General features: G+C 46.5%; 1 protein-coding gene across 2 annotated transcripts in view; it reads left to right on the top strand.

Annotated features, from left to right (window-relative positions):
* Positions 1-11,026, top strand: part of WDR5 (WD repeat domain 5) — a 140,063-nt gene extending 129,037 nt beyond the window's left edge. For both annotated transcript variants that reach the window (XM_086921057.1, XM_086921058.1), the window contains exon 15: positions 10,168-11,026. In XM_086921057.1, the coding sequence (XP_086777183.1) occupies positions 10,168-10,268 (101 nt within the window). In that variant the 3' untranslated portion in view covers positions 10,269-11,026. The remainder of the gene's footprint in view (positions 1-10,167) is intronic.
* The last annotated feature ends 16,540 nt before the right edge of the window (positions 11,027-27,566 follow it).

Raw genomic sequence — 27,566 nt, 5'->3', positions numbered from 1 at the left:
TCTGTAATGCCTGGCTGTATAGCGCCTAGATAGCTCGAGCTATATTAGTGGCTCTCCACACCTACACACATTGTAGAAGGGTGAGGGGGGGGGGGGGGAGGGGGGGGGGAGGCTGTGAACTGAGCAGTAGATCCAACCCCAGAAAACAGAGGGAGTGACAGAGGGGAATTAAAACTGTTTCACGCAACCTGAATGTCTAACTGAATCCTATCAATTTTTTCCACAAAATACGAGGAAAGCTCTTCGTACCACTCAGAGGAGGAAGGCAGCCTCGGTTGCTCCGCACATGGCAAAAGGAAGCTTTGTACAAAAGTAAAAATTTCTTTGCTATTATTTTGAGCCTTGGCGATTCTCCCAGAAAAATAATGGCTCTTGGCTTAGCGAATCGCCGCATAGTAGTTTTTTTGCGACGCTCGTAAAGCTTTCTTGGCCTCTGGGAGATATGCGGTCCCCCATGCTCGTTCTAATTTCTTACAACGCGCCTTCATTTCCCGGAGGGTACGGGTAAACCATGGTTGGGAGGGGGAAGACTGCATCCTTCGGAAACCACTATCCTTAGTAGAAGCACTTACACCCTCTTACAGCCAGTTATTAAGTGTTCACAGCCTCCTCAATATCAAGCAGGGGCAAAGGGCAACTATGATCAAGGAAGCCCGCAAACTTAGCCAAGTTGACCCGGTGTGAGTGAACAAGCAAAGGCGTGCCCCCAGGGCCCGATCCTTTTTCCAACGCCCAACTAAATTTAATGAGGCCATGGTCCGACCAAGTAACCCACTCATTGCTGACCTATGGTAGATCAAAATTTGAGCAAACTAGGTCTAGAATGTGCCCCCTACATGAGTAGGAGCATCCACCCATTGCTTCAGCTGTGCCATCGTTAAGGCCTCTCCAAGCCTGGTGGCCTCAGCAGAGTCCTGGGTGTCAACATAAACGTTAAAGTCCCCAAGCAGGAGAAATCTTGAGAACCTAAAGGCACGTGGCACAATAATCTCCTCAAGGGCTCCAATAATATTTCCCAAACTGCCCGGAGGACGATACACCAGCGTCCCCCCCCCCAAAAGTAAAGTGAGGGCTGAGCACCACTAAAAAATGGAACAGCTCAGCATCCATCGTCCCCTCCAGATGTTCGCATATGATGGTCCACTTGTCTCGGAAGATAGCTGCTACACCACCCCCTCGCCCAGACAGACGATCAGCCCTCAATATTTTATAGCCCCTTGGGATGGCTAATTCAACAGCCGGGGCACACGTGACATTCATCCAGGTTTCAGTAACAAACAAAAGGTCAGTCATTATCAGTCAGGATATCAAAGACCTCTGCAGTATGTTTCGCCAGAGATCTGGCCTTAATTAAACCTGCCCTGATCTCCGTAGAAACCCCACTCATTCCCACGGCGCTGCTTGGAAACAGAATGCACAAGCTGTGCACACCTTGGAAGGCGAGTCGGCCACCTTCCACTGTGCATCAGCCCCACAGCCGGACACATTGAGGGAAATAAGCTCCTCGCGACCTGAATCTGTGTCTGGAGGAATGGAGGCGCCTTGGGTAACCGCCAGGGCCCCCAGGCCAGGGCCCGTTCGGGACACAGACGGGCCCTCCTTTGGCACTCCTTCGGCACGCAGACGGCGCGACCGCTGCGCGCTCGTGGAGGCATTGCTATTTATCGCGCAAGGCCCTCCCCCAACTATACCGCTAGCTCCGGTCGAGCAGGGGAACAGTCCTCACCCAAAATGGGGCTCAAACCTGGCTTCCACTACAAACGGCACAAGGGAAGCCACAGTGGAGCACAGGGACACCGGGAACAAACAGGCCACAGAGCGCAACACAGTAACACCCCACAGTTTTAAAATGATGTGCAATTTCAAATTAGTGTGCAATTTTAAAATGATGTGCAAGTATTTTTAAAATCAGATAAGCGACAAGTGCAAGTATTTTTAAAAATCTATTAAATCAAATAGGCGACAGGGGTAGAAGTTAGGAGCAGAAGAGAAGTCCTCGCAGTCTGCTCGCTTCACAAAAAACGATTAACAAGGAACTGCCACCATCTCGCTCTATCGCCAGTAGGATCATCACTATGAATATTCAAGTCACCCAAGATTGTAAAGTTAGCTGCACTGAGTAGAAGGGGAGCGACCAAAATCAGGGAAGGTGGACGATAAAGTATTATTCCTTAGAAGGTAAACTGCGGAGTTAGGGCGAGTTTTAATGACATGGCCTCACTATTTATTTTTCCAGGTTAGTTTATCAAATTTTCACTTATACGGATTTTTTAAAATTATAGCCAAGCCACCACCCGTTTTACCTTCATGGTCTCTTCTAACAATCTAATAGCCAGCTGCAAGTGCAGCTGCTACATCAGGGCCTGAGCTTTCATGGAGCCATGTTTCCGTTAAAAAGATTTAAAAACACAAAAAAGTTTAAAAAACAAGGACCCCTGAACAGTAAATCGTTCAAATCCTAGGACCGGGAAAGATAATGAGTGCAAAACTTCCTAGGCAATTATTCAAGGAAACAAGTAAAAAAGGGAAAACATCAAAGGACAAAAGAATGGTTAAAAGACATTCATTTTAATGATATCATCATAAAAAATGTTTACTGTTGTGTATAACACAAACATACACAATATTAAAAATTCAATACTTTCTGAAAACAAGGACAAATTACTGCAATTCTATCTATACACTTGGTGGCAAAAAATCAATCAACGCGCTTTTCGGCGTATACAACGCCTTCTTCAGGAGCCACACGTACATTTATTTCTTCTCTAAATGTTGCCTTTTCTAAGCACCTAATGCGTCAGATGACTTGTTAGCGGTGGTATATTCACAAAGATATGTTCCTTCAAATTGATACGGTGCAGAGGGTCCAATGATGTTTCCACTCCCGATATTTTGAGGGGGGGTAACCACACCGATCTATCGGTCTATGATCGAGACCTGATAACACAAAGTCCTCCAGTCATGAGAATATAGTATATTAAAAACGGGAAAAAGATACCGCGTTCATCCTTTTATATTTAAAAAGCCAGCCGAAGCCCGTTGGGTCCACGTTGCTGCTATTTTATCGACAGGCTGAAAACATGAAAGTGCATCCGATATGATAAAAAGATGCCGTTCTTGTAAGGTATGTGTTGGCTCAGGATATATGAGTCTTATGTGTTGACTCAGGATATATGAGTCTTTCGATTTACTTAGCCGATGTTGCCTGGAGCAAAGCAGAAGATGGCCGCCGGCATGTTACGTCGTATAAAGGAAGTATCAACGTTAAAAAGATGGCATTCATTAGTTAAAAGATCAAATATATCCGCTTTGTGTTTTGGGAGTGAACGACAATTCAAACAAAAAAAAAAAGTAAATTCTATATCCTTAGAGCAGAGATTCCTAACAGTACTGTTAGCCTCTCGTCTGTTGATACAAATGGAATTATTAAAGTCAGTCTGTCTATTAAGGGGTCTATGTAAGCCCACATTTATTAGTTTCCAGATTCACCGTCCATAGGAAGGTGGTGCAACAGAGTATAGTAAGTATCAGAGTTGTCACGAAGACCCAACAGTTGTTTGAAGGAATAATTATAGGGGACTGGTGGAATTTGAACAGTGATTGTGGCCACTAGGCCCGTACTGGCGCGGACGGGCGCAAACAGGCTTGCTTTTGGCACGCCATCGGCACGTCCGCTGCACGTCCGTCTCGAGTCCATTAAATAGACTAATGGGCGGGTGGCGTGCAGAAAAGAGTCTGAAAACTGGAGCGCTAACTGCCCAAGATGCGTGGCTCTCTCCAATGGCATCAGGAGAGGTAGGAGCAAGGAGTTTAACACACTCCAAAAAAAACAAGTAAAAGGACCCTTCAATTCCCCCAGTTACACAAAAGGAAATACAATTTGCAATGCCCTATTCAATTTTTAAAAGCCTGTTTTCGAGCACACTCGTAAAAATTAGTAAACAGATCTGTCATACCCTAGATGTCAAAAGAGCATTACTTTACTATATTGAAAGAACACAACCTTTTCGCAAAACAAAACCACTTTTTGTGTCCTTTTCACCACCATACAAAGGCAACCCCATATCAAAATCAGGGATATCTCGGTGGATTATCAAATGCATACAAATATGTTACCACAAAGCTAAACGTACGCTATCTGCTCCTCCTAAAGCCCATTCTACAAGAAAGATAGGGGCTTCAATGGCTTTTTTAGGGAACATTCCCTTAGATGATATATGCAAAGCTGCTACATGGTCTACAGCGCACACTTTCACAAAACACTATTGTGTAGATGTGCAAACTAAACAACAAGCTACTGTGGGCCAAGCTGTACTCAAAACACAATTTCAAACTTCTGCAACAGATACGGGTAGTCGCCGCTAAGTGTGGGAAGTGCTATATAATCTATGCACTTTGTGTAATCTGCAGCTCGTATGCCTCGAACGGAAAATGCTACTTATCAGTATGCATCTGTTCTTGGCATGTAGAGCTGCAGAGTTACACACGCCTCCCCGGCTGCCTTTATCTGTTCCAGTATTATCTTGACTAGATTCAGCTTACATGGACATCCTTCCTTTTCTTGCAAAGCTCCATCATTTCCCTAATTGTGAAAAACAATCTAAGGATGGAGCCAATGCCCATGCGCAACGTGGTCCAAAGGAGGAGTCCTTCAGGACAAAAACAAACTGCAATCATCCAGGCCCAACACTAGGTGGCGATCTATGCACAGTGTGCAACTCTGCAGCTCTACATGCCAAGAACAGATGCGTAATAAGTAGTATTTTTCTTCTCTTTCACACACATATACTCACAAGCATGCTGACTCAGAGACACAATTGTTTACATTCAGATATAAGTGTCCAGAGACACATACTTATAGAGGAAATGGCCGACTGCCACTGGGATACACAGTGGAGGATTGTTTGCAAGAGAGATTGATGAACAATGGCCGGCAAAGTTATACTTTCCATTTTTTAAATATTTAAGTTAAGTTTTAATATTTAAGTTCTCTTGTGAGTCCTTGTAGTATGGGCATGTGATTTTACCAAGAATGCATAGAGATCTTAAAAGAACCCACAAGACGAGCCACAAGAAATTTCTAAACTTTCTATTAGCTTAAATAATAGTATTTGTATTTAAAATATGGCTGATTTAGCTCCTTCAGAATCTAGAGATTTTCTTTTGTTTTTCCAACACCAAGAATTTCCATAGGCTGCAATAGGAAGTGTGCTTAGTTTGGTGCTCTGCACTTCCCACCACATGGTTCCAGTGGGAATGTCTTCAGGTTCCCCTTGACTTGGGCCAGTTACACATTCCCATTAATCCCTCTTAAGTACAAAGTATTGCAGGAGGATTGTTTGCAGTTAATTCTAATAACTCTGGACTGAGCGAAGTGGCTATTCTTTGCTGATCCGGTTGCATTGTGCTACTGCTTCACCTTATGGTCAAAGTTGTCCTATGCTTGTAGCAAATTGGTAAGGTCTTCTACCCCAATCCTTAGGTGCTGCAACTTCATTAGCAGAGTTTGAGTTGTGGCAGCTAGATTTCTTTTTGCCTTCCTGATGAGGTGGCAGATGTCCTCTGGGCTTCAAGAAATACTTCCATCAAATTCTTCTGTGCAGTCTACAGGAATAAGACTTAGTAGTGATGTGAGTCGTAAGGTATTTATTATTTTACATCTTGCCTACCCAACTTCTTGAGGTTTGCAAGGTCTCTTGCCCAAAAGGCTGTGACACTGGGTACAGTTATAGGCTATGTGGCAGCTCTAGTCCCCCTACCCAACCATCCTCGTTTAAATTGCCACTAGTGATACACTTTTAAAAGGTTTGCTTTATTTATTCCCTCCCACATAATTTATTATTTCTCAGTGGGTTTTGAACATTGTTTTCACTTTCTTGACAGTTCTGTTGGTGGCAGTTACTTTTGCTTGCAGAGTCTGAACTTCAGGCCCTTTCAGTTAGTCTACCATTCTTTGTTTAACCTGAAAAAGATGGTCATTCTCACCTTTACATCTTGTTACCAAGAATAGTGTCTGCATTTAATGTTACTCTATTATTCCATCTTTCTTATTCATCACCCATACAAGGTCCACAAACATCTTCCTAGACTGGTCCACAGGCTTGCAGTATGGAACTTAACTTTATCCACTGCTGGCGACTGGAGAGCATTGATTAAAAGTTTTTTGTAGGTTTTGTTGGAGCCAAAAAGGACAAGGGGGAGACCAAACCCACCAATTCGTGTTGCATTAGCCTCCTTAACATCCTCACTATTAGGATCTGCTATGCTCTGTCCTGGAAAGATCCTCCAGAGGGCATTTATGCCAGGTCCTCTATGGCCATGGCTGCTTCCAAGGCTCTTCTTAGAGGTGTTCCAGTTTGCATGCCTTTGCAGTGTAATAACTACATCTTGTGTCGGGAACTCACTGACTTATTTGGCCTGGGCTGTTACAGTATTTTCTTGGTCAGCCGGCTCTACTCAGTCCCACCTGTCATGTGGGTGCTTCTTTGGGACTTACTTATAAGGTGAGAAATCTGTAGAAAGATGTATTCTTCAAAAGAAAATGCTGCTTACTTTTAGTAGTATGTATATCTGTAGGTACACGATTTGCATACTCCGCCATCTAGTGTTGGGCTGGGGCATTAAAAGTTTTTCGTTTTTTTAATGAAGCTTTGAGTCACTATGACTCCTCCCTTAGTGTAAAATGGCAATTGGCAGCGACTTCACCTCTAGATTTTTTCGATTATTGGGTTCATACGTGTTTAGCTGCGGCTCAGAGGCTTGCGATTTTAGGCCCTGCTTTATATTTGTTGATTCTAGTGAGAGGACAATCACCTTGCTTTTATTTGACTTTTGAATGCAAGGCATTGATTTGACTTCCAGTTAGCTGGCACACGTTTCCACAAATTCTTCAATCACTGAGACCCGTTTTCTCCGAACACAGATGGAACGCTCACCCTTCTGATTCTTCTCACATTATAATGCCAAGTATCCCTGTGCCGATCACCAGAAGGTCTGTAAACTGTCGCTATCCTGAGCACAAGGTGTCGATGTGCAAGTGTTGTCTCTTTCTGGTGCAAGATGAGGTACTGAAGGGAAAGGTGCTGGACACACCTACAAATGCTGGACACGCCTACATATGCAAGAGACACCTATATCCGACATGAACAGGGCTTGCTTGACTCTGAGGAGGATAAAGTGGTACCGTCCGGAACACTGGCAGACCAGCCAACACCCAGCCCGAATACATTATCATCTAGTGCCTCAGGCGAAGAAGAGGTATTCACTTCAGAGTCCACTCTGATAGGGGGCCACCCACTAAGAATATTGAGGTTTGCGAGTATCCCCTCCATCCAAGGTAAAATTGACACCCATTTAAACTGAGCCAGAGCACATCTCCCAGACAGTAGGACTTCACTCCCAGAACCTGCCAAAAAAGACTTTTGTCCACCGCCACCCTCAGGCCCTGGTTGTTACCAAGACAAAATTTTGGAGCGAAGTCCCCATCCACCTTAGGGCATCCAGCCATGCCCACTCTCGAACCGCTTTTGCCATTAAGCCCCTGAGCTTTTACCTTCGGAGCTGAAATCTCCCAAGCAGGACTCAGTCAGAGCAGGCAAGGCAAAACATCTTTGAAAGACTTCCAGAACAACTCCACCCCAGACAGAAACATGTGTTTATCCACCCTGAAAAGGGATTTCGGTGAAACCTTCTCTACCGCAGCCAGTTTTTCTTCACCCTCCCATTGTATAACAGCAGAGAACTCCTTTGTAGGCAGATCATCCCTTCCAATGTACCTCAACATTCAGTGCACAAGAAGATCAAGGACTAGGCAAAAAGTCCTCCTTTATGACCTCCCACAACCAAACATGCACAGTGTGCTTCACCACTATAGTTCCATTCACCGCAACCTCGACTACCACAGCCACACTCCCCTCCACCACAATGGCCAGTCTTACCTCTGCCACCAACTCCACTTCTATCACCAGAAAGATCAGTACGACCCAGGCAGCCAGTATGGGTAAGGAGATCATAATACCAGCCTAAGTGAGTGGGAGTGGATGACCGATGATGTCGATCCTCTACCTGCACCAAAATCCGGGACCCAGCCCAGTTAATAAATCTTCTCCTGATGTTATTTATTACGGCATACCAAGTGAACTTCTAGAGAGTGGCTCAACACCATAACATCACCATGCATGCCCTAGGGGACTAGGAAGAATTTCTGATGGAAGCTCTTGCTAAGACTGAATGTAGTGTGCAGTTCTGCCTCTGCTCAAGGGTATGTTCAAGTCTGCCACTATTAAGTTTAACCCCTTCGATGCGTGTGACAAGGTCAGCTCGTCATGGGCGTTACCTGCGCTGTGCGTGTGACGAGTTGACCTTGTCACGTAACGCAGGATTTTTAAAATCGCAGCGCTCAGCGGGAAAACCGCTAGTCCGCATGCGGTTAAAGATCTCTACATGTAGTGTGACCACTTTGGTCATTGCTAGAAGTATAAGCGCCTCCCAGTAACCCGTTCTATATTTGAGGTCAGTTCCCCCATGATTTTCTGGTGGTACATACAACCAGCAAAATGAGCCTCAGCCCAGGCCACAGGAGACGCCCCACCCCAAATAAATAATAAAAGTAAGTATCTCAATGCTGCGGGTAAGAGCGTAACAGTAGTTGCTACCACTCAGTGGCCTAATGCAGATTTGTATGGCTTTATTGTCCAAATATGACCCTTTTCACAGGGACGAGATGGAGGCACTACATCACCACCACCACCTCCCTGATGCTTACAAGAGTGTTGAGGAGCTAGCTGCAGAGAGAAAATCGTCTCTAGTGCAAACATATGCTCTGCCCTGGCCACAGCGAACAGTGCCTGCAGTAGTGTATAAACCTTAGTGTCCTGCTCTGCATATATGTATGGCTTTTACTGGGGTCCGAAAAGATGTTTCCTAATGAATGGCACGTTGAGGTGTTAAACTTCCAGTTGACAAGTACTTACTGTTCAAGGACTACTCATTGTGATAGACTTCTATCCGCAGATTCCTCATCTTTTGATTATTTCCCAGGCGTTAGACTGGACCCGCAAACTTTTCAGCTGTACCTCAGAAATGTGGGACCATGTGACTTCCCACTAATGCCGCTCCGTAAATGAGGTGCAGGGCATATAAAGGCACCACTTCCATCCGCTGATGTCAGTTCCTTTTTTACTGTGCCTCCAGATGCAGATCCAGAGCTCCATCTTGTCTCTGTAGAAATGTAGTTGAAAAATCGAAAATGTCTCCCTGTGCAACGGATGTCAACACTTACACCGACAGGTTTTAAGCCCTGTATGGACTGCTGCAGACAGATGTCTGGCTGCGGTGCTTGGGGTCAAGGCATGACTCAAAGGCCTGTGGAGTCTCTCTTCCCTGGTCGCCTTTGGGTTCATTGACGCAAATGGCATTAGGGGAAAACAAAACAAATCGCATCAGGTGAGAGACAAATACTCATAACAAATGATCAACAAGTCTCCACACAATGTATTTCACCAATATTCTCAGCTATGTCGCCAAATTCCACCTTAAGCTATGATTTGAAATTTAATGCACACACTCCCATTTGTTTTCTTAATGTTCCTTTTTATTCATGTCTTCTTTCTCTTCTTATAATAAAACCAGTTCTCCGTTAGTAGCCACAAAAATTCAGGGCTCCCTGGTTGTATGTCTTGAGAACAAGTGAAGCCAGTGTGTCCTTTCCAAATTTTCTCTGGACTCCACTTTCTACATGGTCCAAGCCACTCGACTGCTTGGACCATGTAGATGGGAACACTCCGAAAAACAGGCAGGGTTACTGAATCATGAGGAAATGGGAATCCAGAAAATATTTTGAAAGAATGGACTTTTAATCTTTGATTTGACTTTCTGTGCTTATGTTGCATGAATTATCACATTAAAACCAGACCAATGGCCTTTGCCAGGCTGGTTTCTTGCATTTGTGTTTGTACAGTGCAACTGTAGGTTAGGAGAAATGGAGTACTGAATGTAGTTGAAATTTGAGATTGTTTACACTTATGTGGGTGGTGATTTCAGTTATGGGATGGTATATATATTGACTACCATATATGGGCATGAAGTATTTGAACACTGTTTTTCATAGGATGTATTACAAGTCCAGATCGAATGTGGATTACGAACCATACATTTTTTTCTTTGCAGATGTTGTAATCTCAACTGCATGTCACCCAACAGAAAATATAATTGCATCAGCCGCACTAGAGAACGACAAAACCATCAAGCTGTGGAAAAGTGACTGCTAAAATAGTTAACCAACTACTTTTGGAGAACTGCAACTGATGGAAGATAACCTGTTGTGCAAAGGACGCGTTGTACAAAATCTGAAGGTTTTTCAGGTGCACTTTTGATCTGAAATTGATCAAATCTTGATCTTGAGAAGATGAAATAAATATTCGAAGGACGTCTGGGAGAGTCTTTAGAACATCTTATTTGGTGAAGCTCAGACCTGAAGATATGAGCCGTCTTCATTTTCTTCCTCCCAGTCTTCAAACCGTTGAAGTGTTTGAGGAAATGGTAATATTGTGGGTGCGCTTACTGTACTCTGAATGGAAGCACAACTGGCAGATGCAGTTTCCATGGCTTGCATCGGTTACATTGACAGTCGACCACCCTCTTACCTTTGGTGTAGGTATGAATCCGTTTGTGAGGATGAATCTAAAGTCAACTGTGGAATTAGACATGGACACTCTGAAAAAAGACTGTTTACTATGTTGTGATATCGGAGTAGTCCCAGGAATATCACGAAATGAGTACTTGTGCAACATAGTTTGATCTTGTATGAAGATCAATTAAACGCCATGTTTTGGCGGTTTTTACTTTTGCTTTCTTTTTGTGACCAAATAAAACCAATAATGTAATTTCAATCTTCAATCAGTGCAAAACTGCCTTCCAGTTAAGATCTGCATTTTACCTGTCTGTATATTGCTTACATGTATTGCCGTGTGTGCAAATAGATGCAGTCCTAAAACATTTTACATTAAACAATACCTGCTTTGTTAGACATTCTCTTCCAATTTTAAGATTTGAAACTCATTGTAAAGATATTTTGGTGTTAAAAAAAGGCAATCTGTTTTTTCGTATTTTAAATATTGATAGTATTGGAATGTATTGCTGCAGTGGCATGGCTCTGTCTTTTAGATGCGGTATCTTGTGTTTTTTCGTCACTTATTAAGCAGTATGTGACATTAAACTTCAGAACCGTGAGCCATAATAAAATCAAAATGGGGTTTTGTGTGTATGTGCGCACTTGTAGTAAATACCCATCAATTTTATCTCATTTTAGCTTCAGCAAAGTTATTTTACTTTCTCGGCCAAGACTTCTACTTGACAGGAACACATTTTTTGACTTATGTAGTCCAGCAGATTAAACTCTACGTATAACTCCCTTTGTTTTCAAAGCATGAAGAGTGTGATGGTATACACTGTCATCTACAGAGTGGTACTGGAAACTGCAATGGCTATATCATAATGTGCCTAAATACGCATGCACTATTGAAGTAGAAAGTTTTGACAGCTGCCCCTTACCTTTCATTTTTAGGTCTCGCCTGGTGACGAAGCGTGAAAGCGCTGTCGCCAGCGAGTTCTATTTTCGTCGACTTGCTTCGGAAGGGAGACCAGAGATGGGTACGCGCAGGGCGAATCGAGCGCATGAACACGCAAGTATAGCCATGCGGTGTGCACATCTCCTGTCCCCCTTCCTGCAAGCCTCACTCAATTGTACGTTTTGTTTAATTCTGGGTGAGACAGTGGCCCAGGAATAGAAACAGTGACACTGTTTGTTATGTTATTTTATATAGCGCGCAGATGCCGCAGCCAAGAGGCGTCCCGGCGCTTTAGGAGATGATGCAACACAACAGAGGTAACCAGATAGGAATGGGACTAAACTGTGGAAAATAGGAAGGTTTTTAATGCCTTCCTAAAAGGGAGCAGGTCAGGGATGGAACGGAGAGGGGCAGGCAAAGAGTTCCAGAGAGCTGCCGCCAACACTGAAAAAGAACGTCCACCCATTCTAGCTTTTTTTAAACGTGGAACAATGGCTAGATTTAACCCTGAGGATCGAAGAGCTCTGGAGGGGGCATAGTGAAGGATTGTCTGCGAAAGGATAGGAGGGGAGGCTGACTTAAGAATTTTAAAAGTTAAGCAGAGAGCTTTAAACTTGATTCTTTGCCCTACAGGTAGCCAGTGGAGATCTTGAATAGTTCGGCGAACAGAGACTAACTTCGGAAGGCCGACCAGCATCCTGGCCGCCTCATTTTGAACCCGCTGAAGGCGAGCTAGTTCTGCCTGATTCACGCCCAAAAACTGGGAGCTGGCATAGTCCAATCTGGTAAGGACCAAAGCTTGGACTATGATCTGTCTGGTGTCCGCATCAAAAAATTTGAAGATAGGTCGGAGGCACTGCAGGGCACCAAAACATGTACCAGCTACACATTTAGTGTGGGGAGTGAAAGAGAGTTTGTCGTCGAGCCACACCCTGAGATTTCTAACTTCAGCTACGGGAGTGGGAACAGGGCCCAACTCGGATGGCCACCATAGATCTCCCCATAGCCCACTTTCCCTACCAAAAATGATAACCTCTGTCTTAGAGGCGTTGAGTTGGAGTTGATTATTCGCCATCCAGCCTGCCACAGCTTTAAGAGCTGACTGAAAGGTAGGGGCATCCATGTTGGAATCACCATTAAGTGCCACCGCCAGCTGCGTGTCATCGGCGTATGACACCTTGGTGAGACCATAACTGTGAGCTACCTCCGCCAGCGGCCGAACATACAAATTAAATAGGGTAGGGCTGAGGGCCGATCCCTGCGGAACACCCTGAAGAATGGGGCGAGGAGCAGAGACATATGGTGGTGTAGATACTTTGAAGGTTCGATCCGTGAGAAAGGATCGGAACCACTCAAGTGCTACCTCTCCAACTCCAGCCTCCACAAGACGGTGCATAAGGATCTGATGGGAAACCGTGTCGAAGGCGGCACTGAGATCCAATAGGATCAGTGCCGCCGTCTGACCCTGGTCCAGCATCTTCCTGATGTGCTCCACCACAACCAAGAGAGCAGTCTCGGTACTGTGGCCCGCTCGCAACCCATTCTGGGAGTTGTCCAGTATATTAGCTTCCTGCAGATGAGATGATGGAATGTGATTAGCATGCGCTTCTGCTAATTTGGCTAGCCAAGGGAGAAGGGAGATAGGCCGATAGTGTTCAGATTTTGTAGGGTCAAGGGAGGGCTTCTTAAGAATAGGGATGATAGTAGCCTGCTTCCATGCAGTGGGAACACTGCCGGTGTTAAAGGAAAGATCAATAAGACTGTGCATGGCAGGGTAGCAACACTCGGCGAGTTCCCGGAATCGAGTGGGTCTCATAGGGTCATCCGGTGAACCGGATTTGACTTATGTCGTCAAGGCTTTGAACTCCTCTAGAGTAGGACTGGGAATGATTAACAGTGGTTTAGGGACCATTGGTGCGATAATATTCTCCCTGATGGGGGATTGAGAGAATGACCTGTAGATGGCCTCCACCTTTTCAACAAAGAACGAGGCCAAATCCTCACAATGTGCCAAAGAGGCTTCAAGAGTAGTGGTGGCAGTCTTTTTACTTGTGAGGTCCTTGCATACCTTGAAGATGACCTTGGTAGGATTCGTACTGTTTTTTATCTCCTGAGAATAGAAGGCAGCCCTAGCTGTGCATATGGCCCGATGGTACACTCTGGTGCAGGCCCTATAGGCCGACTTGAGGTTGGCATCATAAGTGTTGCGCCATGCACGTTCCGCTTTTTTACAGGAAGATTTAAGCGCCTTAAGAGATTCGTCGTACCAAGGGCTAGAGGGACTTGATCTAGTCTTACTCCACCTGGCCGGTATAAGAATATCTAGTGAGTGAGTTAACCACTCACAAAAGCTATCATAACCAAGAGAAACTTCAATAGGGGGTTGAGGAAGGTGCTTCATCAGAAGATGGTGAAAGTGCTCTAAATTCAGGTTTCTCCAGGGACGTTTGAGAATGTCAGGGGTGTTGTTTCTGGGGGGAGGAATAGAAGTAGTAATATGAGTTTCGATCAAATGGTGATCGGTCCAGGCCATAGGCCTAGGTTGGAGCACTAAAATATTGGTGGAGAGATTCGTCAGGAAGGGATCTAACAAGTGTCCGCCTGTATTAGCTGGTAGTTGTACCAGTTGGATTAATTGAAATGCTTCAAGATCAGCTAACAAGCTATGGACCGAATTGGAGAGTGGGGCATCCATATGCAGGTTAAGGTCCCCAATAATCGTGAAATTAGCAGTTTTCATGACTAGAGAGGAGACCACCTCCGGGAGGCTATGACGGAAGGCGCCCTCGGGACCGGGAGGCCTATAAATTAGTAGTCCCGAGAAGGTAAAGTGGGGATTCACTGTGATGTTAAAATGTGCGCTCTCACACCCTGCTATAATGGTAGGTTTCCAGGCGCAAGGATAGCATGTTTTTACCGCAACTGCGATGCCTCCGCCTCTGGCATTACGGTGGAGAGAGTGCATGGTGTATCCCACAGGGAGGGCTAAATTCATGACAGCCATAGATTGGTCATGTAACCAAGCTTCGGTAAAAAAGAAGATATCCGGGTTGTCATCTGTGATCAGAGAGAATACTTCTTGAAAGTGACATGCCAGTGATCTAACATTCAGATGAAAAATTTTAAGGGTAGGTCGAGTAGCTACGTCTAGAACAGAGTCTGGCTTGTAGACACGGGGAGGTCTAGATTGAAGACTCAAAAAAATAGGCAGCGGCTTAGGAAGTTTAAAAGAACAGGTGGGACACTGAAAAGGCCCACTAATCGGATCCAAGGCGCCATGATGGCAATCGCTTACCTCATGACGTAGTAAACGCAGGTTACCAGCAGATATCATCCTGAGGAAGCCAGAGTCCCCTGCCCTAGCCCTGCTTGGCGCTGACGGGCAGGACTCTGGCGAGACTCGGGCGTAGCGAGGGCGCGACCGCTGCGCTCCAGGCGAGCTTTAAGTAGGCGAGTGGCGGTGAGAAGCGCTAGCGCGCTAACCCCCAAACAAAGGAAGGGAACAGCCTTCCCAAGATGGCGTCGTCACGTGACCCAGGAGCCCCGGAGCCCGGACCCGCAAAGTAGTATTATATGCGGTGAGGGCCAGGGGGGGTAGCAGCAGCACAATAAAATCAGGGGGAATGAAAACAAGATAACTCAAATACAAAACAGGGTAATATTTAAAAGAAGAAGCGCGAGCCACAACACAAATCCAGAAAATCACTGCAAACACGGTGGTCACCTTCTCAAGGCTGACCCCGTGTCACAGCTCACCTTAAGTAGGCGCGTGGCGGTGAGAAGTGCTGGCGCGCTAACCCCCAAACAAAGGAAGGGAACAGCCTTCCCAAGATGGCGTCGTCATGTGACCCAGGAGCCCCGGAGCCCGGACCCGCAAAGTAGCGGTGCTTGACTTTTTGTATTATATGCGGTGAGGGCCAGGGGGGGTCGCAGCAGCACAATAAAATCAGGGGGAATGAAAACAAGATAACTCAAATACAAAACAGGGTAATATTTAAACACACGCATTGTCTCTGCACTGCCTCGCCCCTTCTCTGTTTATCGCAGGGCTGTCACGTCACACCCTGCGCGTGAAAGTTAAGCTCGCACTGCGGCTAGAAAGTTGGGTACTGCACACGGTTCTCTTTATCCATGTTGCGTCTCTCAAATTCACAGGCTGGTGAGGTGCTTTGCTTCAGTGCACGTAGTTATAGCAGCGCGGTGCTCCCAGGCACAGCAGTGCCGTCACTCACCTGCCTTGGTCACCTCCCCGTAGCTCTTCTCGGGCAGGCTGGTTCCTCGCTCGTGCAGCATTCTTTTTCGTTGCTTTGGCGGCCCCCTCCCAGGGTCTCGCGAGCCGCTCAGCACTCAAGCACGGCAGTGAAGACCGCAGGTGCCGCCACTGGGCACGAGCCGCAGTCCACGCCGATGTGCATGCTCACAGCGTGCCTACAACCCCCGCATGGTGCACTCACTTTCACTTGTTTGTATATTAGTGTTACAGGTTCTCACTTCCTCTGCAATGAGTCGCATGACATTGTTTTTTTGTCTGTGGCGTCCGGCCTTGCTTCGCACCCTTCATTAGCCCAGAAGAGCAGCCACCAGACAGAGACAGGTAAAATGTGAGGTGGTGTAACACTAAAAAGTTAGGACATTGATGTGGAGAGATTAGTCTGTCGCCTTGTTTAAGGAGTTGAAAGTATTCTTTGTCGAATGGACGGTACAGAAAACAGTCCAGCCGTGTTTGTGTTCTATGCCCTGTTCAATTACAGGGTACACAGTGGATATGTGTGGAGGCAGGTAATGACTTGTTCAGGAAACCTCTAGGATTTTAGGTCCGTACTATTCTACATGAGGTGAAAGTTTTACAGAGTAGAATTTAGTGGCATTGATCAGCTGTTGTAAAATCTAATGTCATTGGGGCTTTTTCGGAGATCGAAATGAAGACCATTTGAGAGACAGATTTGTGGGTATCCCGTGTTTATATTTTTAAATAATTTCGTTAAAATTATTTCAGTCTGTAGCACGGGCCTGTTCCCAGGAGTTACTAGGCACTTCACGCTGAACATGGTAGGAGCTCTTGTTAAGAGCTCCTAGTGCTTGGGATCCCATTTTTGGATTTTATCTCTGTTAGCACCCACTACCGTGAGTAATCTCATCTCGAACAAGTAACCGGAATTCAAACTTAACACTTGTACCTGATTTTCGGATGGCTGGAGCTCATCGTGGGTCCGTGCTCGTGGTCTGTGATCGCCTGGGAGGCGCTGGACATCAGAGGAGTACGAATCGACTGAGGGCTCGGACGCTTGCACCGGACCATCGGCGGAGACGGATGTCTGGAGCCTGTTGCATATCCTGCAACCACCGAGGAGACTGGCATCGCTGGGCACGAGACTAGTAACTGGAGTCCACCGGGAGAGCTGTGCTGCCCACTTCAGGTCTCCGAACCGCCTACAGTCACCCTCATCATCACCGGATCGGTCCTAGGGACGGGAGTATTGCTCCGGGAGTATCACGCCGGGAGTATCACCCCCACCGGGTGAATCGCACCGGGAGTTTCACCCCCATCATCACCGGATCGCTCCTAGGGACGGGACTCGCACCGGGAGTATCGCGCCTATGCCCAGACGGAGCAATGGGAGGGTAAGCCAGGAGGCAATCTGGCCGTGAAGAAGATTGTCATGTAGAAAAAAACGGGACTGGGGTTGCACACAGCATCGATAACTGAGGCGGGCTGGGATGCCTCACAGCCCGACTGCAACTACGATCTGCACCCTCGCCCTGCACCACAGATGAGCGCTGCCGCACTGGCTAATTTGTCAAGCGAGGCGTCTCCCCTGTGCCCGGCGTGTGTGATCGAGCAACATCAGTATAGCATGCTCCCTGAGTGCCTGAATTGCTGCATGGGGCTGCCTGCCTGCCGCCCAGTCCTACAGTTCGGCTCTTTACCAGTGCCCGGCTTGCGTGATCGAACAGCCTCAGTGCAGCCTGCTCTCTGAGTGCCTGAAGTGCAGCGTGGGGCTGCCTGCCTGCTGCCCAGACCCACAACTCTGCTCTTCACCTTGGTTCCCACTCCCTGCGACCACGCTGCTGCCACAGGGACCTATAGTGAGCTGCAGACCGTGCACGGGGTGGATGCGCGCATCTGTTGACGACCACGATGTCCTTAATCTTAAAAGGTATCTGCACTCAAATTACTATCGTGGACATTCATGTCGGTCTTTCCATTCTCTGTCCAGAATCTTAAAATGGTATCTGCATTCAAATTATTACCGTGGACATGTCGGTCTTTCCATTGTCTAAAATGGCTGGGGCCATAAACTGGAGCAATAAATCTCCTCCACTGCCCCCAGATGACCACGAGGCTGCACAACAAATCGGCCAGGGGTCGCCAAAACAGAGATAAGACTTTCTCCTTCTCACCAAGCAACATAGAAGCTGGACTAACTCGACTTGCCCCACAGTAGAAAGGGAAACTAAACTCTCTAAATTCTAACAACAGACAAAGGACTACTATTCTTGTCTCTCTATATTCTATTTGGTGGCCATCTTAGACTAGTCCTCCACTTTGGTGTCCATCTTAGACTAGTCATCCACATTAACTGACCATACCCAAGGCTATTCTCAAATTTTATTTTGTTTCCTCTTTTATTCTCATTCTTATAGCCCTGTAACTTCCCACCCACCCTCACACACACCCCCTCATCTACCTACACCTCTTCCATCATGGAACGCATGGGCAAGCACACATACAAAATTAATTACCCACCCGAGCTCACAAAAAAAAACGCCAAACACAACTTCCTGAAGGCCCACCCTGAAACCCAGTTTGTGGACACCTACTTCTCTCTGATCAATGGAGCCACAAGCACTGATATCATCCTCTACACTATACGTAGAGCACAATAGAGGAAAGCGCTCCTCTCCTTTCTCACTACCTCCACCACCAGAAAATCCGCTCATGGTCTAACACTCTCTATCACACCATCCCAACTCTTCCCAGGCAGAGCCACCGTCACTATCTACAACAACGGGATCATCCTATTCCAATCCACAGATAGGAACCGTGACCTACTCGACAACCTGTTCCCCACCTTCATAGAACATATCTCCAACCGTCGGACCTCCATTCCTAACACCTCAGACTACACCACACACTCCACCCCCAATCGTCAATCTAACATTCCTAAGGACACACACCTCTCCCCTCCTCCCAGGGCTCTAGTCAGTCACTGACCCGATGTAACTTCTTCACACCCCTCAATCACAGGCGTAGATCACTCCCCCTCATACATCCTCCACACCCCCACCCTCCTACCCCCCACCTTACACCTCCTACGAGTCTCGCAGATATAACTTCTTCACACCCCTCAATCATAGGCGTTGATAACTCCCCCTCATACATCCTCCACACACCCACCCTCCTTACCCCCACCTCACACCTACAAGTCTCGCAGAACCCACCACCTCCCTGAACTTATCTCCCCCTCCCCGCGGCAGGACCATCTCCCACCCTATCTCCCCCCCCACTCTCACTCCCCACTACCCCACTCTCCCAACTAGACTCTCAGAACACACCACCACCCTTACCTTAACCCCTCCTCCTCCCTCCCCCCATTCTCAGCCCCCACTACCTTACCTGCACCCCCATCATCTCCAGCCTACGCTCATCCCCCAACTCACCTTCGCCACCCCCCACCAACTCCCTCACCTATGCCTCCAACCTCCCCCCTACTTCACCCACAAACTCTCAACCATCGAATGCCATCCCACTTACTATTACCGCAGAGCCCTGCACTAACGCTAGCACCCCCCCCCCCACTCCAGTTCCCTGCTCAACCAGTCGCCCACGGCTCTCATCACCAACACCATCCCCATTCCAACTCTGGACTTGATTATATCCACCCTCCTACAAGTCAAAGAAGATCTTCGCACCATCAAAGAACTTCTTTTCACACACCCTAGACACCCCCTACCCACCAGCACTTCCTCGCCCAACAAGCTCGCCACCCTCCCCACAGACCCTCTCACTCAATACTCCCCGCGTTGGCCCTCTATCCCCGCTCACAATCACACCTACATCCCCCGTCGTGCCCTCAATCCCCTTTCGGACCACGACATTCACACCCTCCTCCGCTCATATGTCCCAGGTCCCTTAAACCACACAACCACCACACACCTCCCCATATCCACGATTCTCTCAAATCCCCTTAGGCCCCCCACACAAAGCAACAGAATCTCCGTCCCCAATAATCTCAGAAAAGTCCCCCTCTCTCTAGAACACTCAACCACCACTCTCACCCCCAGACTCAAATGCATCCTACTCAACTGCAGATCGGCCCGAGACACTCCTCCGACATCGCGGATCTCATCATAACAATGGACCTTGGCCTAGCCATTCTGACTGAAACCTGGCTAACTGAATCCTCTACACTGTAGCAGGGTTTCCGTTCTCCCACAGAACTGTGCACAGAGATCTAGAACCTGGGTGAGTTAGGGTGACCCAAAACTCACCTTAGTTTCAGAAATCCCCTTTCCAAGCTAGCTACAGTGTCTCATTGGTAGTAATAACTTCCCAATGACTTAGACAATCCAGAACATGAACTTAGGGTACCTCAGGTATCGTGGAACACATGAACACTCTTTTGTTATATAATCAGTACAAACCAAAACGGGGAGTCAAAGAACACACGTGCAAGTTTGAAATGTTTATTTTTGAATGCAAGGTTCTCAAACGCAGTATCTTATATAATATCAACATACATATTATAAAAATCAGAGTTATCAGCATAGTCACTAGTTCATAATAAGCGAACGGTGATAGCATAATATAATGCAAATTCTATAGAAATTCTGTATCACCTATATTTCGCGCACCCTATTTAGCATACTATATTATATCTAAGAAGGTCTCATTTGGGTTTTTAGCAGGGCGGGCGCATACCTCTAATGGTCAGTAGGAGCAGATCACATCAACAGCTACCAGCTCTCTGCATGCGAAGCATCAAGTGTGTTGATTCATTCCCTGTAACTCTATCTTAAACCCGCGTAGAGCCCAATGTTGGCAGCAACATTATTTGTGTTATGTCTAATGTGGTGCGAGGATCAGGCCTTCAGCAACCTTGTGTTAGGTTATTCTTAGAGGGTGCAGTTCTCAGTGTGCAGACAGTTGTACCAAGCACGACTGATATCAGAGCAATAACATATTATTCTCAAATAAATCACATCTTTCGTCTAGGTTGAAAGCTACAATAACAATTAGGTGTCGTGTGCAAACTGAAGCCGAAGGAAAATATGGTGTTTAAACATTTAATAAACTCATGCTAACTTAACACAATATATAGAAACGCATTAACCATATGACAACACCTATAATGGACATTCTAGTCCCCCCCCCCCCCCCCCCCCCCTAAACTACCACATCATTAGACTCGACAGGACCGGCAAGACGGGCGGGGGAATCGCATGCATTTTTAGGAGCAACCTCTCTGTTACTAAAGTCACCTCCCCCACCTCCTGTCAACTCATCTGCCTCAATATCACCAGCGAGGGCAAACCTGTATGCTCTTTACATGTCATCTACCACCCGCCCGGGGACAACCGCTCCTTCACCCAACAACTCATGGACATGATTTCATCCAATGCCGGACGGCAGATCACTCAAATATACCTGGGGGACTTCAATCTCCACTGGAACGATCAGAATGACGCAGTGGTGAATAGTCTCAAAACCTTACTTAATGCGCTTGACCTCACCCAAATCTGCAACAGCCCGACACATGACAAAGGCTCTATCCTTGACCTTATCATCGCTAAAGAGGACTCTACCCAACTGGAGGCAATCCAACCCTGTGACTGGTCAGACCACCACATTATCACATTCTTCATCAACGAAAAAGTTAAACCTTACCCGGCTCAACCCACCAAATCCAAGTTCTGGAAAAGGGACCTGAAGAAACTTAACCCCAACTCCTTGCCTTCCCCACACCTGCAGTCTCCTCCTTCCCTCTTCAGACGCCTCTGACGTAAATCTCTGACCGACTTCTACCTCAACACTATGACCTCAATAATCAACGAAGCCTCCCCCCTGTAACTGAAGAGTCTCCATCAAGAACTCGAACCCATGGTATGATGGTAGACTCAATGAAGACAGGCGTGCCATGCGAATGGCTGAGCGCACCTGGAGATCAAACCCCTCAGCACTGCACCTTAAAACGCTAAACAATAAGAGAAACGCCTACTTTAGGAAAATCAAGCGCTCGAAATCTGACTTCTTTAGCCTCCAGCTGGACCAAGCAAAAAACCGACCAAGAAAACTGTTCGAACTAGTCACAAATCAAACCAAGGTGCAACCTTTACAATCAAACAGCACAACAAGCGATATACCATCCTGTGAAGGCTTTGCTACTTTCTTTAAGCTAAAGACTGACAATATAAGAAGTGATCTTCTCAATGATGTAAGCCGATACTCCAGCCCGATCAGCATCACTACCACTCAACCCAAAAACAACGCAGCATGGTCGTCCTTCGACACCTACTCTGAAGAATCAATTTACAAACTGCTCAGCACCTTGAAACCCTCTAATCACCTCTCAGACCCCTTACTTGCTAATGCTGTAAAAGACTTCACCCCCATGCTCCTCCCACTCTGGACTAAAATCATTAACAGTTCCCTTCAACAAGGACTCATCCCAGACTCCCTCAAGGTGAGGCAAGTCACGCCTATACTCAAGAAACCTACAGCTGACCCGGCTGACTTAAACAATTACTGCCCTATTACCAATATCCCCACCCTGGCCAAACTGCTGGAAAAATGCGTACAACTCCAACTGACAAAACACATTGATCAGTTTGACCTCCTCAACCCTCATCAATCAGGTTTCTGAGCCAAACACAGTACGGAAACGGCTATGACTCACATAATTGATGACGCCCTCCAAATCCTTGATCACAACGATTTCTGCCTCCTCATCCTACTTGATCTCTCCTCAGCATTTGACACTGTCAAACACGAGAACCTACTGGAACTATTAAACACCAGAATGGGTTTATCCGGGACTGTATTCAAATGGTTCACTTCCTTCCTACATAACCAGGCTCAAAAGTTCAAGATCAACAACGTGCTGTCCTCATCTGTGCCTGTAACATTAGGCGTCCCACAAGGATCTGCCCTATCCCCCACTTTGTTCAACCTCGTCATGGAACCACTCACCACCTTGCTTCAAGCTTCTAATGTACACTTTCACATGTACGCCGATGACACTCAACTTTACCTCAAAGTACAATCCCCGGATGACATCAAACTTCTGAACTCCACACTCAGAAACACCCAATTATGGTTGGCAGATAATCACCTCAAACTAAATGCTCTGAAAACTGAGTTCCTGCTGATCTCACCTCCTGCGAAAATCGCCATCACCCAAACCTGGCCCCAGCACCTAACTGCACTCAATGTCCAACCCACCATCGTGGACTCCGCGAAATACTTAGGCATCACACTTGACGCCAATCTCAACCTGCAGCAACACATTAGCAAAGCTACTAAAGGAGCTAATTTCCAAATCAACACTTTGAGGAAACTTAAGCCCTTCTTCCCAGCTAAGGACTTCCAAACTGCTGTACAAGCCCTAGTCATCCCTCGCATAGACTACGGAATTGTGGCTCTCAGCGGGCTCTCCCTATCAACAACAGCACCCCTAAGAGCCTCCTTGAACGCCGCAGCGAGACTTATCACTGGATCAAGAAAACATTCGCATATATCCCCTGACTTAAAATCCCTGAACTGGCTGCCTTTTGAAGCCAGAATACAGTTGAAAATTGCCTGTATGACACACTTGGCCATACACCACAAGTCACCTAACTACCTCACTCAAAAGCTGACTATATCAGGAGGCTCGAGATCCAATAGAAGCACAAAAAATCTCCTCCTGAAACCTCGAAAATTCCGGAAGAAAAAAAACATACAAACGCTCCTTCTCAGGGATGGCACCACAGGATCTGGAATGCACTCCCTCCTGAAACCAGACTTATCTCCTCCACTGCATTTTTTAAGAAGGAGGTAAAAGCCATCCTTATGGCTAAATTCACTTGAACTCTATTTTTGTTGATTCAAAGACTTTGCACTGTTTTTGTATTATTGGTTACCTGATTGTCTATCTGTTTTAAGTTTTTATCTGACTGCTATCCTATGTTGTTACTCCCGTACTACCGACTACTATATTGTACCTAATAGTTTGTTTAAACACCCTCTTGTTTGCCCCTACCCCTTGTTTCTGTAAAGCGCTCTGATATCTGCTAAGATCTTGTTTGCGCTATATAAATCTTTGAAATAAATAAAATAAATTAATTAAGGGGTACCTAGTTACCTGGCTCAACCCAGCGAAGCATAATATGATTTTAGCAAGTGTTTAGGGGTTCTGAGAACCTGTGGGGTGCTAAATGTTCAAGTAGGATCAGTGTGTAAAAGGTAGAAACACTGTGAATTCACCCAAAATCGATTAGAGCAAGGGCATACTGTTCTCTCGTGTCTATACACAGGGGAGAGGCGAGCGTGTGGCGAAGAAACAGATCATAAACCTCTATTTGTGCAGCGTGAATTCACCCCCGAGGTGCGTCTTAGCGCTATGGGAAGAAGATGTGTCGTGAGGGCCGGAGCTGTCGACTATGGCACTGGGGCTCCAAGTTCGAATCTCTGCGTCACTTCAAAATTCTGTGAATCTGCCCAAATCACGCAATCTCACCGAACCTACCAAACATGAATGTGTCCTTGAGTAATGTAACTGATGCTCATGTAAAGCTCCCCTACTTTGGGTCGAGTCCGCGCTGTATGAAACTGCAAAAATGGAAGGAAAAAAAAACACAGGTAACCGATGTTTAATGTTAGTAGCCTCCGGGTACTCTTTGCATCGACCACTGAAGAATGAAAGGGTGGTGTTATCCGACAGGTTTGAACCTGTAGTGAAGTCACGTCCCGCAGGGGCTGCATTAGTCCACTGAAATACCTGCAGGGGTGGGCGGTTGTTTTTCATGGGAGACCAAATTTTTGGGTGGTGGGAGAATATAATATATCTGCCGCTCATAGGAACATTGTGTCAACACGACCGTGATGAGGAGCGCGCTCCCTGGTAGGCTCCTGTTTGCGATCACGTGTGGGGTCTATAGATATGATTTTTAAAGCGGCACACAAGGGGCCACAGAAAAAAAGGCACTTGCAATGCAATAGGTCTCGCATTTGCGAGAGTTTAAGCTATTGGCATTGTTAAATGCCTTTTTATTTGTTTTAAAAATCAACACATAAGTAAAACGCAGTGTCATTTACAATGCCAATAGCTCAAACTCTCGTAAATGCGAGACATATTGCATTGCAAATGCTTGTTTTTTGTGTAGTAATGCGGCATGGGTAGGTGTGCTTCAGTGTACATTTATGTCAGAAATGGGGTTTACTAAAGGATACTTCTAACTAGAGATTACTCACCTTAGAATGCTCCTGTGTTCTACTAGGTGGGGCAGTATGGCTTTTTTACTGCCCCTGAAGTGATGAAGCGGAGCTGCATATAAGCACCAGCCCTGCACACTGAAATCTGTGCCTTTCTGGGACTTTTGAGTCGTATCTAGCACTTTGCTCCCATATTTGTCAGTATAACAACGTTTTCTAAAACATTCTAACCAGTGAGCAGTGGAACGTTGGCCCCTTCTAAAATAACAGGCTTCACGGCAGTCATGATTTCAGAAAACATGGATCTGAACGAGGTGTGTGTCTGGCTTTTGGGTTCAGAACAAAACTTGAAGTTGTGGGGCAAGTGCGCTCCCATTCAAAGGTGGTCCGGAACCAGGAGGCAAAGCTTGGGTTTGCCAAACACAAAAAGTGTTTGAGACTCTCTCGTAAGTCTGACTCCAGCTCCGTCCTGTATGTGCTCTTGTTCCCGGCGCTGTTCCTGCAAGAGATCTACCTTGTGGAAAAAGCCATCCAGTAAATCCAAATTGAAGTCTGAACACAAACACAAAAAAAGCGAAGGTGGGTTCGACACCATTCTGCCACTCCATGTCGAAGGAAAAGTTGTGAGCGTGTCCTGTTAGTTGGTTTTCTCTGGGGTTCCTGAGCGCTGAGCAGATTTCTCAGCTGATCCAGCTAGACCATCCTTTTCTGGCCCATTAGCTATTCCGCAGCAAATTGAGACCATGCTGCAGATCCTGAGAACTTTTCTGACTCCCTCTGCATGCCTTTGGGCCCAAAGGATACGCAGGGGTCTCCAGTTGGGTTATGCCAGTGCGTCTTTCCCCAGTGCCGCATGACCCCCCCCTAGGACCCTTCTGTGTGCAGTGCCAATGCTGGTACATGCATCTATTCCGACGTCTGGATCTGCACCAGACGCCTCTCGTCAACGTTGGTGCCAACCGCACCGGAAGAGGATTGCTTCTGATACCAATGTCTCACCGCAAACCAACTTCAACTTAATGTTGCACTGCTAAATCACCAAATCACCTCACAGGTATGTAGGGCGCTTTAGAAATGCAGTGATTGATTGATTGAAAGCATCACCAGTCTGCAGCCTTATTTGGCGTTGACTCTGCTACCAGGGAAATCACACTAACTGAAGCTCCACAACCTTTAAGGTTGTGGCTTTTAACACCGTTCTCTACTAGGCTGAAATGATGGCTGGGCAGTGGATGCTGATGTTCCCCTTGTTATGATAACAGTTTTTTAATGTGGATTTACATTGAGGCATTTGGAAAGCAAACGTTCTTTTTGACTAGCCTGGTAATGGGAACGGTCAAAGCAGTCTATTTACAAGGCCACTATACGTATGCTGTTAGGAACATGGGCTGCAAGATCTTCCTACTGTCCTGGATGACCTTAGGGCCTCGTTGGTTCAAACTATTCATGATGGACAGGACCCAGCCAAGTGGAGGACGATTTGCACCAAGATAGTGTTCCCTTGCCACGCTTGGATGCATTCCACAATGTTTTCTGTAGATATGCAAGCTGTCTCCTAGATATGACCTTTGATGGCTCATGCCTTTTTGGTGAAAAAGCAAACTGTCCTGGTCCTTTTTAGGTTTCGCCTATTATCATTCGCTTGCGAATGTAATAGGCGAAAATTCAAGGGCTCGATCGACTGGTCAAACCACTGCGGTTTCTTCACAGTGCATGTGAGTCACGTGACCACAACAGCGGGTCACGTGACCACACAAGCACGCCCATCTACCTAATCCGCCTGCCACACTTCTCCTCCCCTCGCTCGCATTCCCGCCCCCCTCCCCCCCACCAGGCTCTCCCGCCCCCATCCGGCTTCCCTCCGCGCATCTGCCTGCCACACTTCTTCTCTCCTCGCTCGCATTCCCGCCCCCCCACCAGGCTCTCCCGCCCCCATCCGGCTTCCCTTGTACCCTCTTAAGCCTTACGTCACAGACAAAACCCTCTGTTCTAAATGGACGGCAGGATCACAACACAAACGTCTGAAGTGCTTCAGTGCGGAGTTAAGTTCTGTATTTCATGTTAGGCTTCTAGATGCAGCCACAGCCTGACCGATCCCATTAGAGCTCTATTCTCCCAGCACATTGACACCAACATTTCATGCTTCTGCACATTCTCACAAGCATCAATAATCCCCAGCATGCCCTTGCGCACACAATCACTACATCATCCCGTTTCCTTACAGACAGCCACCACCACCAAATCCATTATATAAAGTTACCCCATAGATCAATGCCAGTCCAGAAGGCAGAATGACACCATCAATTGTACAGCTACGACCCTTTCACAACGAGGCATTCAAATCTTGTTTTTTTTCCAGTGCCATTGTTTTCGAAAATAAGCAAGCCCTTTGTCAAAGGGCGGCTCCGGTGAATGCCTTAGCTCCACTTCTGCTGCCAGCTCTTGTCTGGAGCACTTGTCTCCTTTATGTTTTCACTGTTTCGACTTGTTATTTATAGTGATGATTTCCATGTTTTTCTAAGCAATCCTATCGCTGTTGCAATTTGCACATTCCATCATGGTGCCTACACTTGAGTCCTTTGTCT

The sequence above is a fragment of the Lissotriton vulgaris genome, chromosome 5 (genome assembly GCF_964263255.1).
Source record: "Lissotriton vulgaris chromosome 5, aLisVul1.2, whole genome shotgun sequence".
Lineage (NCBI taxonomy): Eukaryota > Metazoa > Chordata > Amphibia > Caudata > Salamandridae > Lissotriton > Lissotriton vulgaris.
This window is presented reverse-complemented; position numbering and strand designations above follow the sequence as displayed.